At 38.9% G+C, this 16,005-nt stretch overlaps 1 protein-coding gene across 1 annotated transcript in view; it reads left to right on the forward strand.

Moving 5' to 3' along the window:
• Positions 1-15,638, forward strand: part of LOC111872801 — a 36,658-nt gene extending 21,020 nt beyond the window's left edge. The window contains exons 8-13 of the mRNA XM_033754841.1: positions 327-426; positions 4,511-4,726; positions 7,995-8,130; positions 8,180-8,433; positions 10,826-10,954; positions 12,403-15,638. Coding sequence (XP_033610732.1) covers positions 327-426; positions 4,511-4,726; positions 7,995-8,130; positions 8,180-8,433; positions 10,826-10,954; positions 12,403-12,594 — 1,027 coding nt within the window. The 3' untranslated portion in view covers positions 12,595-15,638. The remainder of the gene's footprint in view (positions 1-326; positions 427-4,510; positions 4,727-7,994; positions 8,131-8,179; positions 8,434-10,825; positions 10,955-12,402) is intronic.
• The last annotated feature ends 367 nt before the right edge of the window (positions 15,639-16,005 follow it).

The following is a 16,005-nucleotide window of genomic DNA, read 5'->3' on the forward strand; positions in this document are numbered from 1 at the left end:
GTGTGGACTGGATTCATTTGGCTTAGGACAAGGACCAGTGGCAGGCTCATGTGAACATGGTGATGAACCTTAAGGTTCCATAAGAGGCAGGTGATTGACAAGCTTAATGACTTCTAGCTTCTGAAGAAAGAATATACTCCATGGAGTTACTTTAATATAATTTTTGTAGCATCTGGGTGATATATAGATGGAACAATATATATCTTGACTACTTCTATGTGAGCCATTAAAGGTGCAGGAAGAGTACACTTGTACACCACAAATGCCATAATTGGTGGAGACTGTGTTTTTCCACATTTCATTGTATTAATAATACACTGTTGCAGAAAGTATGAATTTGATGGACTTGATCTCCACTGGCAGTATCCAGGTCAACAATATGGTGGTGTCCCTGCAGACAAGGAGAATTTTGTGCACCTATTGAAGGTATACTGATGATATGCTGTTGTAGAGAACTGACTTCTGCTTGGGCCCTCAAAGAAGAAGGGGCCAATTTGTCACTTCCCACTTGCTTCTGCAAGGTCCCTGAAAAGTTCTTTTTCCCCAGTTCTCAGTGGTCCATTTTCCTTCCTGTGAGGAAACTATCTCTGAAAACAACTGTCTTTTCTCAGTTCCACTTTGCCTCATACAATGGAAAACAATGTTGTGGCCCTGAAAACCACTGTCTTTTCTTACAGTTCTGTTTCCTTCCTGCAGTAGGAAATGTACTAATACCCTGAAAAAGCTATTTTTCTGCTTCTGCTCTCATTGGTCTTGACTGGGTTCAGTTTCCATATGCTTTGTATAACAACTGATTTCTCACCTTACACACTTGAGTCTTGAAGACAAATACATCATTCCTCTGAAGCATCAGCATCCACATTAAAACTATACATTCTTACAGTCCAAAAGCCCAAATCTGAACAGTCACTGCTGTGAAAATCTCAAAACTTATAAGTACATAGAGTGTATATACAGTGTTCACATAGAAAATCATAAAAATGCGCATATGGTGCATGGCCATTTCTGGGAGGTTACCACACACAGGTTTACGTATTAGGAATAGTTTTGACTCCATACCTAGGTTTCAAATTCTTGTCCCTCCATCGTGTATTACCAGGTTCTTTTTTCTCCTTTCAAGCAGCCATTCACCTTGCAAAGTCTGGACTATATTGCAAATAAATTGAAGACATGACTTACTTTTCTCTATAATATTTTCAGAAATAACAGATATGAATTCAAGAACACATAGGAATAATGTTAAAAGTCTCTTCTGATAGTTTACTGATGTTCTTTCATCTGGATGAAAATATGCTGTTTCATTTGTGTCAGTTCCGTCCATGTAAGCATTGTAATTAGATTGTCACATTAAGCATAGCCTGCTCTGTGTTAACATGTATCCTCCATGCTTGATTTTCGGTGGCATCTTTATTAATTAGAAAAACTGTGTGGTTATTTTATGACTTGTTTTATTTTGAACCTGTCAACAACAGTGGTCCTTGTTGACAGTATGTACTGAGCTATTATAAAGTCTGTTCATATGAGTTTTGACAGGACTTTTCAGTTTTTTTTTTTCTTATTGTGCCAGTGATGTAGGTATCCAAATTGTAAGGCTGTGTGACTAGGAGAATTGAAGTAAAAAAATTGTTCATGTACGTATAATATTCCTTATTGAAATAATGACCCTTGTTTACATTTTAATAACAAACTGAGTATTCCAGTCAATTATTTTTTATTTCCACATGATCCTAATTTGATATAGGGAGCTGAGATAGTGCAGTCAGTATAGCAGTCAGTTACGGGCTGGAGAGCTGGGGGTTTATTCTTGTCAGGGCAAGAGATTTTTCCCTTTACAGTGTTCATACTGGCTTTGGATCCCACCCAGCTTCCAGTACAATGCGTTCTGGGGATTCTTTCCCCAGGGGTAAAGCAGCCGGGGTCTGAAACTTACCACGCACATCCATCTAGTGCTGAGGTCAAGATTGGTGGAGCTATACCTCCACTCACCAGTGTATCTTCTTAGCATAATTCTTAATTAATTAAGCTCAGGAACAACTTTGTCTTTAAATTCATTTGTAATTTCTTGCCACAGGTGTAGGAAACCATACAGAACTTACTGATGGAGTCAAATAGCATCCAAATTTTATACTGTATTCATAATGATGCTCATTTGAAATGTAGCAGCTCAGTGGGAAGTTAACATGTTGCGAACCAAACTACGTTAAACTGAGAACTGTAGCAAAACAGTTCTTATGACCAGAACAGTTGGATTATCATAGTTGACAAGATGAGAATATTTTATCAGAAACTGAAGTCTTTTCTGGAAAACATCTTGTCAGAAGATGGTGTCACTATTTGCTTTGTTGTGCTCCACTGTGATTCAGTTCTGGATTTTCTAATAAGTGCGAGGTTCACAATATATGCAGTGTAAACCCTTATTTGTGTGAGGGCATTGGTCAACATTGTCCAGATTTTCATTTAGGAGACAGCTCATTAGGAGCTGTTGTGTATGATGGTTTGGTTTGTTTACTACCTACATCAGTAGAGCATAAGTAAGAAACAGATTGAAGTATGACCACTGTTTGGGAAGCTCTTGTGGGAGGAGTCTGTTTCAATGCATGGATTACCAGGTAGCTAGATGGTGACCTTAGGTAATATCTGTCAACATTTTTGTCTTCCGAGTGATTATAAATAGACTTTACTGTTGTCAGTAGGTCCATGCAGTGTCTCATGCTTGATATGCTCTATTGACAAATGCTATACCAGTTTATTAACAACAAACCAATTTTGGTTTTTGTATTTGTTGTAATGCAAATAATGTATGTGTAGATCTGGTTGGTATGTGTCATGCAGAGAGCAAAATTGCATTTCTTGGATTTCATGATTAGTGAGAAGCCAGGATAATCATCAGTCAGTGAAGTGACTTGCTTTCAGGCTGGACTTAACAGGGTTCAGTTCCTGGCATGGACTGGAATGTTTGTCCTATCAGTGCATACATACCAGCCCAGAGGTTCTTTTGCACTCATTGGGTAAAATTGTCTCTTTCTTCAGAGAAAGATGTCACTCACCTCAGTCCAGTGCCGAGGTTAAAAACGTGTTCAGCTTTACATCCGGTATCCATATAGTTTTGTGGCATGATGGTTAAGAAAAGAAACAAATTGAAATTGATCTTTAAAGTTAGTTTAATCCAATTTGCATGCATTGTAGCTTCATATAAAGAACTACTTACTTCCTGGATTATTGTATTGATTTGAATGTCTTAAAATAGTGTACTGTTTTCTGTACTATGCCACATTATAAATTGTATACATTTCATTCACTAAATTCTGTAATCAGTTGTCACATTCATGTACAAAATTTTGTTTAACCTTCAGTGGGCAGTTAGTATATTTTAAGCCAGTAAAATGGTGGCTGCATATTTATCTGTGCAGTAATGTATCATCCTTCACCCAACATGTGAAAGGTGCCTACAAGAAGATGAATCAGCTGCACATTTCCTATGTGACTGTGAGGCCATAGATTATTTAAGATTTTGTCACCTGGGTCAGTTCTTCATGGAACCGAGTGACTTTTATGATTCCACCATAAATTTCATTCGAAGTGTAGGATTAATAAAGGGTTAATCCAAAGGGGAAGCACAATAGGTCATTGAAGGTTGCATTGCGGGGGCAGGATTTAAAGCCCACAACTTAACACACATACACACATACAGTGTATCATCCTTTCGATAACTGTGTTCTGAGTTCATTGGATAACCAATTGGGACAGTGTGTTTATGGTTTTCCTCTGGCCCTCCCAGTGGAATGGAAGTTACTGGAATGATGGCTGCTTCTCCTGCACTATCCCATTTTGCCATTCACAGTGATCCCGTCTTCTTGCTCAGCATGACCAGTTATCATCGCAGTTAATGGTTAGCACATCTGCTTTGTATTGTAGAGGGTAAAAAACTGATGGCCTTCTGTGGGACTGGAAAGTTAATTACCATTTTCATGAGTGTCTGCTACTGGACCTATATTGAGCCAGATAACTCCAATCCACATTGTTGCATCATATTTCTTCAAGATCCATTTTACGGTTCATATTTTGGGTGTCCTGGATTTGACACCAAGCAGTGTTGTGCAGATTTGTGTTAGTGATTTGGAAAAACTTACTGCCTCCATCTTCAGGATTGAAGTATTCCTCTGAACTGCTTGTACCCACCTACATGGCACCACATCCCAGAAAATCACAACATGGATTCTCACTGCAGTGAAAAGCTCAGATTAGTATATTTTAATATTATTTTCCATCTACTCCTAGGTCATCCAAGTGGTCTTTTTCTCTCTGGTTTTCCAACTTAAATTTTATATGCATCTTTAAGCTGTCATTGTTTGCTACATGAACCACTCTTATGCAATACAGGCTTCTCAGACCTCATCTTATTTTCTCTCTTAGGTAGCATCATTACAAAAAGTAAGAAGTGACATTTAAATTTGATACAGCATCAGTATCTAGTCAGTTAGTCAGTCAGTAATAAGGATATTGGTTGCAGGAGCTGAGGGAAGAATTTGACAAATTTGGCTGGTTGCTGACAGCACCACTTGGAGTGATTCCAGACACAATAGAGCATTCGTACGATATACCGGCTATCAGCAAGTACCTAGATTACATGTTTGCGCTGTGCTATGCCTACCATGGTCACTGGGGTACGCAAACTGGACCAAATGCACCCCTGTACCCTCTTTATCAAGATGATGAGTATACTGTGGTGCGTATTCATGTACTTTATGTTTGTGCTCTTCAAACTGGTTTGCAAACCAGATTTTCATATGGACCCAAGTCACTTTAAAGAAACATACAACAAACAGTGTATATGTATGTTTCGAGGGTCATTTTTAACGTAACAACCATTTGCGCACCCTGCTTGCGCAGTTCATTGACTAGAGGTTTTTCAAGGTCAAGAGCTGTCATCAGATCCTCTGCAACATCCCCAATGTTTGCCAAACCATTGAGTGAATTAGTTGAGTTAGGCTTGTGCAACATTGGGGCGTGCCTGAATCACAATGGGGACTACATAAAAAAATAAACATATGTTGTATCTAGTAGTGACATAAAAATTATTTGGATTTTTTTGTTTAAAACAAAACGGTTCTTACTTTAAAAATGACCCTTGTACTACTTTGTTCTGTAAGAGTAATTTTGTTTGTAGTGAGTTACACTTTAGCCTAATGTATAAGGTGACCCCCTATTTTTTCCAACAAGAAAATCACAATATAATCCCCCCCCCTCCCCAAAATTTGAGAAGTGTAATAGTAAGCACACTTTCACAAAAGTTTTTGGTGTTTGGGTGATGGAATCAGATTTATTTTGGTCACTAACTAAAGTGACAGTCTTCTTTGTATCATAATGGTGCATGATGTATTGATTGAGCCATGTGACGAAGAGTAATGGGTCTTTGGCCATGCCATAGCTCAAGCGGTTAGTCGCTGCCTTCCCACCACGGTGGTCCAGGCTCAGTCCTGGGTGTGGTCAAGTGGAATTTGTGGTGGACAAAGTGGTGCTGGGTCTGGTTTTCTCCGAGTACTTTGGTTTCCCCTGCCATTCTTCATTCCACCAAATTCTCCATCGTCATAATCACCCAGGGCAGGTACAATAGGCCAATCAGTGGCCGCCGTGCCGAATGAACCCAGCTGGACTCCACCTCCCACTAGCGAATTAAAAAAAAAAGTAATGGGTACTACATGGGATGGAAAAGAGATGGTGTGATGTTTTTGGTAATTTGGGGTACTTTGGTTTCAGTTCATCAAGAGATTATCTTTGTACACATGTCTTTGACACAGAATAAAATACAACATCAATAAATCTGGCAAGCTTGGAGGCCATAAACATTTTGAAATTTTCTCAGTCTCCAAACAAGAGCCAAGCCTATGAAGCCTATGAAATGTCACTTGTTGTATCATCTTCCTTTAACCGTGCTATAGTAATCTCCTCTTATCAGGTGTCACAGAAAATCGTGGATTGTGTCAGTGTTCCTCTCAGAGTTTATGGTGTGTATGTGAGAAGGGTGGGGCGAGCAATCCTGCAGTAGGTCGTTGCATGCCATACTCCAATCAGCATGCGGCGCACAGGATTTTAATATGCTGCAAGGGGATTTTCTATAGAGCATAGATGATGAGTCTGAGAGTTTGCATACCCAATAAGATGATACCAGGCCTCCGGAGTCACTATCCACTTCTTCCAGTGACCATTCATGGTAATGATTTCAATTTTCATACCTGATTACAACAGTTAGCACACAACATGCATTGTATATGGAAACATTTTAAAAATTTTTCTGCCTGCCACTTGCTTTACCTTGTCTTTTTTAGAAGATAGTAGTATTGTGATGTTCATACTGTGTTACATTAATGCCTATTATTGTTTGAAAAATTAAGAGGCAGCCACGGATGGATGGAGAAATGGAGGCATGGATACTGTGGGTCAAATACTGTTTTTTTTTTATTCTGTGTACACAGAGTTTAATAATTTTATATCATATTGGTTACATTTAGTAGGGAAGTTTCTGTCACTATCATACTGTCATTCCTTGATTAAGAATAAACAATGTAGGCACCTAGTTTAGTTCATATACAGTGGCACAAGGGTAGGTTTTCTGAGAATTTGATTCTCCCTGTCAGTTCATATTATGTCAGCTGCTTTATTTCTGTCTTCTATCCTCTGCAGCTGGTACAGTGGGCCATTTATGGCCTAAGTACCAGCCTGTTGTGATGACTACATGTGGAACTCTGGAAACTTTAAGAAGACAGAAAATGTTTTATGTTAAATTGACTTTGTTGATGTAAAGAAAGGAAACAAGAGCTTTAAAAATTTGCAAATTCAAAGTATATTGTGATATGACGGCTGAAAGTCAGAATAGTGGAACCAGAGGAGGTGTCCATTGCAAGACAGCAGCACAGTAAACACATTTCCATGCAACATTAGAATAACTGTTGGAAGTAGTGTTTTCTGTGTAGCCTTGCCAAGGCTATAAAGTGAGGACCAATAGAATAAGTGAGTGAGGTGTGTGTGTGTGTGCATTCATGTGCATGTTTGGAGGAAAGGACCTGTTAGTATGGGGTGGGGTGGTGACCAGTAGCAGTCAGACCCCTCCTCACATGAAGGAGGAGGTCCCATTTCAAAACATGCAAAAATCTTTGAGAGAAAATAAATATGGTCACAAATCCCAATGTGACTAGAAACCAAGAAATCTGTGCTGTCGAGGGCCAGCAGCAATTTACCCAATTGAAGGACCAACGGACTGAAGTGAGTCATTTTGAGTCATGAGTCGGCGCTTGTAGTTGGTGGCTAGCGAAAATACAGAATTCTCCTTATAAGATGTTACCTAGCAGCAACTAGTAAAGACATAACATACAGAAGGTTTAGTGTGTGCTGTAGAGATTTGTAGATTGTGTAGATTATTGAGAAAGTTATAATTATTTGTAGTTATGAGTCATAAGTGCTCAATAAATTATCAGTCCAAACTCTATATCTGGTCACTGACAAGTAACAGTCTTTTCATGAGGTAGTAATTTTATTGGTTAAGATGTTTAGAAGTTGACTCAGCTGTGCTGCCTATTAGAATTACCTCCATGCCACATATAACAGTTACATTGACATGACTGTGTTGCTGGAGCCTCATTTATAATTATTATTCACTGCATTTGGTTGAGGCTGTCAGTAAAGTAGGTGCAACTCCATTTTGCCCTTCTACCTCTCACATTCAAACATACAGCAGGATACTTCAACTTTTCCATAATACAATTTATTGCTTAATCTGTGATGAATTCTACATGAAAGTATAGGGGAAATGTAAAAAAAGAGAAAGAGGTCTGATAGGTTTTTCAGAAAAAACATTTTTATCTACTAGTATGGTCGTTAGGGCGATATTTAAAAGGTGGGAAGATTCTGTTCTGTAACACGCGACATGCTCAGTAAGCCAAGATAAATTGATGGAGTGTTGTATTGCTGTCAAATATAAAGGTTATTCTGTGTTTCAGGAGTCCAGTATTAATATATTGCTCCGGAAGGGGGCTCCTGCCAGCAAGCTGGTGCTAGGGCTTCCTTTGTATGGCCGCATCTTCAAACTGAGGAGTGGGGAAGGAAATGTNTGCGGCCTGTACATGTATAAATACGGTATTTAAAAGGTGGGAAGATTCTGTTCTGTAACACGCGACATGCTCAGTAAGCCAAGATAAATTGATGGAGTGTTGTATTGCTGTCAAATATAAAGGTTATTCTGTGTTTCAGGAGTCCAGTATTAATATATTGCTCCGGAAGGGGGCTCCTGCCAGCAAGCTGGTGCTAGGGCTTCCTTTGTATGGCCGCATCTTCAAACTGAGGAGTGGGGAAGGAAATGTTGGGTTTGGTGCACCAACTTTAGGGGCAGGAAAGCAAGGACGTTATGTCCAGGAAAGTGGTCTGTGGGGTTACAATGAGGTAAGTTTCTGTTTTGTGTGATGATACTTCTAGATCTGCAAATATATAAAGGTATTCCGCCTCTTTTTACTGTATTTGTTAGAACACTCTATAGAGTAGTTATGAACTTGGAATGTGAAGAGTCTCTCTATGTCATGTTAATTGAAAAGGGTGGCAAGAAAATTAATGAAGTGTTGGCGAGAGTACAGGAGGTCAGAAGGAATGAGGATATCATTGGAACAGCAGGCATTTATACATTTTTCTTTTGAAAAGAAAATGGTAACTATTACCTCGGGAATGGCTTTCTTCTACATTAGGAAATGTGATTGGCAGTTTAGAAGGTAGTCTTTGTTGCTGATATTGTGTTCTGTATAGTACTGGAAAGTCATCAGTTTGACCTGAAGGGAAGGGACCACTTGGCAGATCTGTGTATAGGTCGAGTAGTAAGTTTAAAGTATATGTTAAAGATGTAGGTTTTGAGGTTAAGGATTGAATTTATTTGGTTCAGGTAGGGGGACCAGTGAAACAACATGTAGAACTACGTGGCATTTCAGGGTGCAATGGTAATTTCTAGCAAATTTTGCTGTGAAGGAAATATATTACCCTGGGCTGGATTTAAAATTTCAGCTTCTCACTGAGTGTTGATGTTGCACGAAATTGGCAGTCCGTTCTGTCCTTGAATTCATACAAATGATGATTTTCTCTTCGAATTTATATATGTTTTGGTTTATATTGTAACGTGTTTCATTACTGAAGACGCCGTTCGAAATGTTAATTGGTTTATTCAACAATCTACAAGCAACGGCTACAATTAATTATAACAATGTTATGGGTTTCCACACTTTACAAACCCTGCAACCAAATCTCTTCACTCTTCAAGAGTCTTCACGTGTTAATAACGCGGGAGCTATACAAATCTCTCTGAGTTACACACTCCAAATACACTCGGTTATCACGAACTATCACTGATTCTCGCGCACGCGTCTGTAACCCGTAACTTGCGAACTGAGAACTGTTGTCGGCGGCTGTGTAGCTCCCTTATAAACCCTCAGCATGGCAACGAGAAAACAGCCACGTGGTAGGCATCGCTGTTGCTACCGTCGTCTATCGCAACCACTGTTTATCCGCGTTGCATAGCGACCAGTGCGCTGGGACTCGGCTCACTTCGGCTCTGCTCGGCATGTCACCGCGCGTTGCGCGTTACGTCACCGTAGGGAGAGTGGCGGGGTGATGACTTGCCTATTACCATAGTAACGAGAGTGCTACGTTACTGCCACGTGCCGCTGGGGAGGTAGGGGTCCTCTGTTGCGCAGCATGTCACAATATTGTTTCCACCTTTGGATGATTGCCCCAGGTGGCACAGTATTTTCTTGCTTCTTCACGGTTGCTTGTTCCATGTTTTTCATCGCCATAGTTGCAAAGTACAAATTGTAATTGTGGTGCTTGATACTTTTGGGCACATTATTCCCTTTCACATTAGTATGTTTCTTGACATGATCTGCCATTTTTATGTTGAGTGATACTTGCATCAGCACAGAAATCTCATCATGTCATAAATTGATGAATTACTGCTTTTGTTCCTTAACTATGATGGTACAACAGGCAACATTATGGCATCTTGAGGCTTCTGGTCTTGAAACATATTTCTTTCTCTTGATGTCTCCCTTTCTTCTCTTGAAGCAAGATAATTCAAACTGTGCTTTATGTTGCAAACCATGTCGTGAACAGGCTAAAAGCTTAAAAGATTAAAAAGAAAAAATATATATATATTTTCCAGTCACAGTATCTGCACGGTCTAAGGCATGAACTGTCTTCGCTCACTCGGAAGCTGGGACCAGGGTTCAAATTCCACTCAAGGAATGGATGTTTGGAGTGTGTATGCATTTATTCTGTGTTTATGTTGTACTGTGCTTAGGTAGCAGCCTTGCAATGGGCTGATCACTCATCCAAGGAGTCCTACCATCTGTGAAAAATTATTATGGAACTGAATAAGAGGCTTGGGCATTGACTGGGCTGGAAGAGTCACTGAAAAAAATATATATATTTACACATTTTATATATATATATAGATAGATACATATTAAAATTAATGATGACCTGTAGGTTTGTAGTCTGTAAAAGTGTGGGAAAATATTGCCAGCAGTGCGTTTTATAAAACCATCATGTAAAATCATATGGGAAGCGTTCAAAGTAGATACTTCAGTTGAAAACTCTGAAGTAATTAGAACATTATCAGTCCAGAGGAAAGAGACAGTGTATTTTATATACGCGTGACAGACCAACCAAGAGCAGAGGCTGTGTAAGTGCATTAAAAATGCTCAATTATTGCATTCATTTGTTAGCCCCATTTGAAATGTTGTGCCTATTCCCTACTCATTCTAATGCTGTGTGGTCATACACTCTTTTCTTGCAGATATGCTTTGAGTTGGACAGTCCCTCCTCCAACTGGATGAAACGCTGGGATAATGTTACCCACACCCCATATGCTTTTAAAGATGATGAGTTCATATCATATGACAATGGGAGAAGCCTTACAGAGAAGGTACTGTACTGTCTTTTTAGTTCAGTGGCTTGTCAGGTTCTGGCTGTTAAATTGGGTAATTATTGTTTCTTGGGCTCTTCCTCTTCATTTAAACTCTTTATCAAGAATATGAAGTAACAGCATATTAAAAGGTTTGAGAAACTTGCATATTGATTCTAGAGGAAAAAACAAATCTTACAGGTAATACAGGGTGTTCAATCAAGGAGAAAACTTTGCAACACCGCTGACCGGGCCCAATATTCCTCACAGATTGCTGCTGTAACTGTAACGGTGCGCGTTTGTCAGCTCTAATGACTCATTCTGATATCAGCAGTTACAGCAGCAATCTGTGAGTAATGTTGGGCCGGATTAGCGGTGTTGCGAAGTTTCCTCCTCAACTGAATGCACTGTACGTATAATGTTTGCCTGCTCTTAATTAGTGGATTGTTAATGGGAATGGTATTTCCCTTCAGGCAACCCTGATACCATGTTCTTAAATCTGTTTTTTTGTATTGAGCACTTGGCATGGTCAAAGCCCCAAGACAAATTTTCTGAGGTTTTTATTAGTGCTTTCATATGACTATCATAAAGTAGGATATAATTAATTGTCCCCTGTTCATTATTTATAATCTTATGACATATCATTTGTTGCGACATGACCTCAGCAGTTGATATCTAACTGCTATAAAACTAACCAATGAATCTTATTTAATACCATCATTGGAGGTAGGTCTTTACAAACTTTTGAAATGAGGTGAACAATTTTGTCTGCCCTGTCTCCTGTCTAAAAATCTGAACATTATATTACACAAGAATATGATATAATTGTTTGGTTCGGCTGTGTAACTTGATCTTGTATTCTGAGGTGGAAATAGATTGAGAGTGTTCTAGAATAGGGTGCTGAAGAGAGTACCATATTTATGCGGGTATAAGATGAAACATTTTCCTTAATTTGGCTATGATCAAAGTGTAATAGTTGCAGAGATAATTTGTGCCAGTAACACATTTTACACACCCATCACATAAAATAGTATGTAAAAAGCTAAAAGAAAAAACTATTATGATCTTATGTTTGCATACTTAGAAAATATCATGTTGTAGTTAGTGTTTTTATGTCACCAGGTCAGCGGGTAATATCCTTAGAGCAGGTAATATGGAATTTTCAGAGTTTTCTCTGTCTTTCATTTCAAGATTAAGGAAATGTGGATACAGTTTGCTGTGATCTGTGTAACGAACATAGCAGTGGGCAGTGATCCTGCAGCTGGTAGCATGTGATGCTTGAAGGTTTTCTGTCTGCCATTTCTTCCAGCAGTGCATTGCCATATTTCTACATTTTCTTTAAGTTATCCACTTTCCTCTGTATATATTTCAATCCATTCCACTGTGCCTTAGAAACATAAGAACTGTGCTTAGCACGGGTGGTAGTATGTCTGTTCCAAATACAGTGAAGTCTCATTGTGTGTGTTCAGGTGCAACTGGCCATAAAGAAGAAGCTTGCTGGAGTTGTGGTGTGGTCTCTTGACACGGATGACTTTCGTGGGACCTGTACCTTTGGTAAGAGTGGATCCACTGGCTATCCTCTCATGCGGGCTATTAACAATGCCCTTGACACTGCCATATCTTGGGATAAGGTTCCCTGTAACTCAAACTCGTCTGTATGAGGACCGTTAATGTGGAACCCATTCTTTATGGAATTGGGACCATGAGCTGACCATCCGTGTCACATCAGCATTCACATCCCAGCTGTAAACAAGGCCGTTTGCACGTTGACATTGGATTCACTGGACTACACTGCAGCACTGTGGTGTGAAGATACCTCTGTGTTTAAAACGCCATGACCGTTAACATAGCTCTCTTCCCTGGAACATTTTAATGTGGGGCACATCTGAATATTAGTCATCACAGGAAGACATCAACAAAATAGAATGCACTGTCTCAGTAGCATTTGAGAATTAGTTGATTATGTGTTAGCTTATACTGACCTGATGGTCAGATTTTGGACATTTTGCAATAGTATTTTATTCCTGGACATGTAAAGGTATTATTTTATTACCTTTGAAAGCCAATTTTTATCCTTGAGGTTGTTTATTTTTTATTTTATTTTTTAAAGAAGTGTCCATGTTATGTCACACTCTATATATATGTGGCAGAACAATTTCGTCTCTCCAACACTGGAGCTCTCCTGCAGAAGTTCCTTGATTTGGTATGTGGAATGATATCTGTGTGAAAATAAACTTCACACCCTAAAATGAATGAAGTTGATATTACAAAGTAATTCTCCCACTATAAGCGTTATACTGTAGCATCATATTGTGTGTAAAACAATGTTTATTATTATTCATAGGACACAATTCTGGTATAAACATACCATGTGTTTGTATGTACTACATGTTTCGTCATGTTGCAGCCACACTCCCAATGTGTAAACACTGGCCAGTGTAGGGAGGTAGAGCAGATAGAATGAAGGGTGACTGTAAAAGCTCGTTGTTGTATCCTGCGGTTGAGGGATAAGGTTGGCTTTGGGCGAGTGGATCCCTTGGGAGGCAGAATGGGGTATACCTCTCAGCAGTTGTAATATAACTAAAGTTTTATTACTAATAAATGAATTACAAGAATCTGATGGAAACGTAGAAGTAGTTATCTGCCTAAGCTAAGGGCAATACTGACTCTTAGACTGAAATACAAGTAGTCTCAACTAGTTGTCTGATCTAAAAAGCTCTTGGGGTGTCAGTCCTTGGGGTTTTATACTACACTTAAGGAGTCACTGCCAGATTGTGCACAAATAAGGTTATAGAGATGGTCACTTGGACTTCGCTCCCGTCTGCTGTACTATTCCCAGCGCTGTTTGGGCCTCGCTCCAAATGTGATGTAGTGTCTCTGGTCACAAGTTCAATTGATATCCGGCCGGCTGACAACCACTTTTGGGGAAGAATACAGCTTATAACAGCTCATACATACATTCTGTTAAAATAACCCAATTCATATGCAATACCTCGGTATTTGTACCTATTTCTACAGGTAATTTAATATCATTATATGTTACTATACATCCATCCTAGACCCCTATACAACAGTGTATATGATGATGGCTGCAATAAACCGAAACATGTAGTATACATTCAAATACATGGTATGTATATACTGGACCTGCATGGGCTGAATAATGATAAACATTAACTCTTGTCACTGTTGATACAAAACCATGATGGTATAAAAAGCAATTGCTTATAGCTTTTAGGTAAAAAGAAGTTATTTGATTATGTTATTTCTAGTACAATTATTAATTTCTTTATTGTGCCTCTTTGCCTTTGATATAGTCCAGTGTTCCAGAGCTTTTACTTATAATTAAAGTTTCCAGGAGTAGGCATCTTCATGTCCAGAGACTTATGATTTCCTGGATTGCTGGTGAAGTGTCTGATTGGACAGATACTTCACATTTTTACTGTGTAAATGCATCATATTTTGAAGTCAAGTGCATGGTGACTGTCCGACCTCTATGCATTGGCATTGAATGCTGTGGTATGCCTCTACATGTTATCAAGGAACCCCCTCAGTACTGTTAGAGCTCTGACAAGTTAGTATGGTGACTGTGTTCTGCTAACGTTCTTACAGTACATCCCTTGCCGCTGGATAATTTTCTACTGTTAAATGAAGTGAGTGAATGATGCATCTGTTGATAGATCTTTCTAATTTTACAGTTCATCTGAACATTTATCTGTGGATGTAATTATTCTTTTCTTCAGGCACATTTCTACGAAACTTATGAGTATACTGTTTTGATATAAAGGTATGCACACTGTGTTACGTGACATGTATTTATAATACAAGCATATACTTGGGAAGAGACAGGCAGAATGCCTCAGAGACAATAAAAGTTACTCTTAAAATACCGAAAAGTCTCACTTCGAGACTGAAAGGGGTAGGCCACAAAGTTTGCATGATAAGTTTTGTCCTGCAGCTTTGATGACCTGCATGTGTCACACAGGATTGTAAATGCATGCTGTATTCCTTGATGTTATGAGAGTAAAATAAGAAATTGGTGACATGCTTGGGTGAGAGGTAGCCTGACATTGGTGATATGGAAACATAAGCAGGACATGTACATATTGATAAACCACCAGCAGGAGGCAACTTCTGTGATGATCAATCGTCACATAGACTACATAACTAGAGACAACATAATAGCTGTTGAGTTGGGTGGAGAATGTGAAGTGGACAAAAAATTATTTTTCTATCTGTTGGATGTAAGTACATGAAGTACGTTGAGTGGATGCATCATGCTATTATCCCATAGTAGCAAAATAGATTGCTGAAATTTTTTCCAATATTGGTTCACGATTCGTTGAACGTGAATAGAAGAGAGCCTGGCCCTCCATTCAGATTTCAAATCACATATCTTGTGGCTTAACACACTGAGCATTGGCCAACTGCAGAATCAAACTTGTGGTGTCGTGTGCTCAGCCAGTAGAAGAGGAATGACTGCTGAATGTATTTGCTCAAGGTGCAAGGTCAGCCCATGTATAGACTTATATTTTCATATGTAGCATATAAAAATAAACTTTTAAGTGATAATGCCATCATAACATTGGAAGAAAAACATTTCTGGAAATGTAAATACTCTGTATTTGGATCTATTCCATGACTGTATAAACAATTTTGTAAACATGTATTTTTATTGCTAGTAATGAAATACTGTAGAAATTTATAATGCAAAAATTTTCATTTGCTTTTTACTAGAATATCTTAGCAGAATTAGTTCCAATTTTTATTTGATACAACATTTGGAGGCTGGATGCTGCCTCCAAACTCAGGCAGAAAGTCTGCTTCATTGGACTGAATTTGTAGAACTAATCCCAATTTCCAGACTAGCCCTTTTGATTAGGCCAAACAGAGGTGGCCTTTTACCTTAAGACAGACACAAAGTCATCTTTATAATGTTCTTTCACGTGAAATATAGGATGAGGAATAGAATCCAGAAAACTGATCATACACAGTGTGTCCAGGATCCTTTAGGACTCTTTTTTTTTTTTTTACATTTTGCCCTGCAATGCCATCTGTTGGCGAGTTGTGGC

This window comes from Cryptotermes secundus, unplaced genomic scaffold, assembly GCF_002891405.2.
Source record: "Cryptotermes secundus unplaced genomic scaffold, Csec_1.0 scaffold79, whole genome shotgun sequence".
NCBI lineage: Eukaryota > Metazoa > Arthropoda > Insecta > Blattodea > Kalotermitidae > Cryptotermes > Cryptotermes secundus.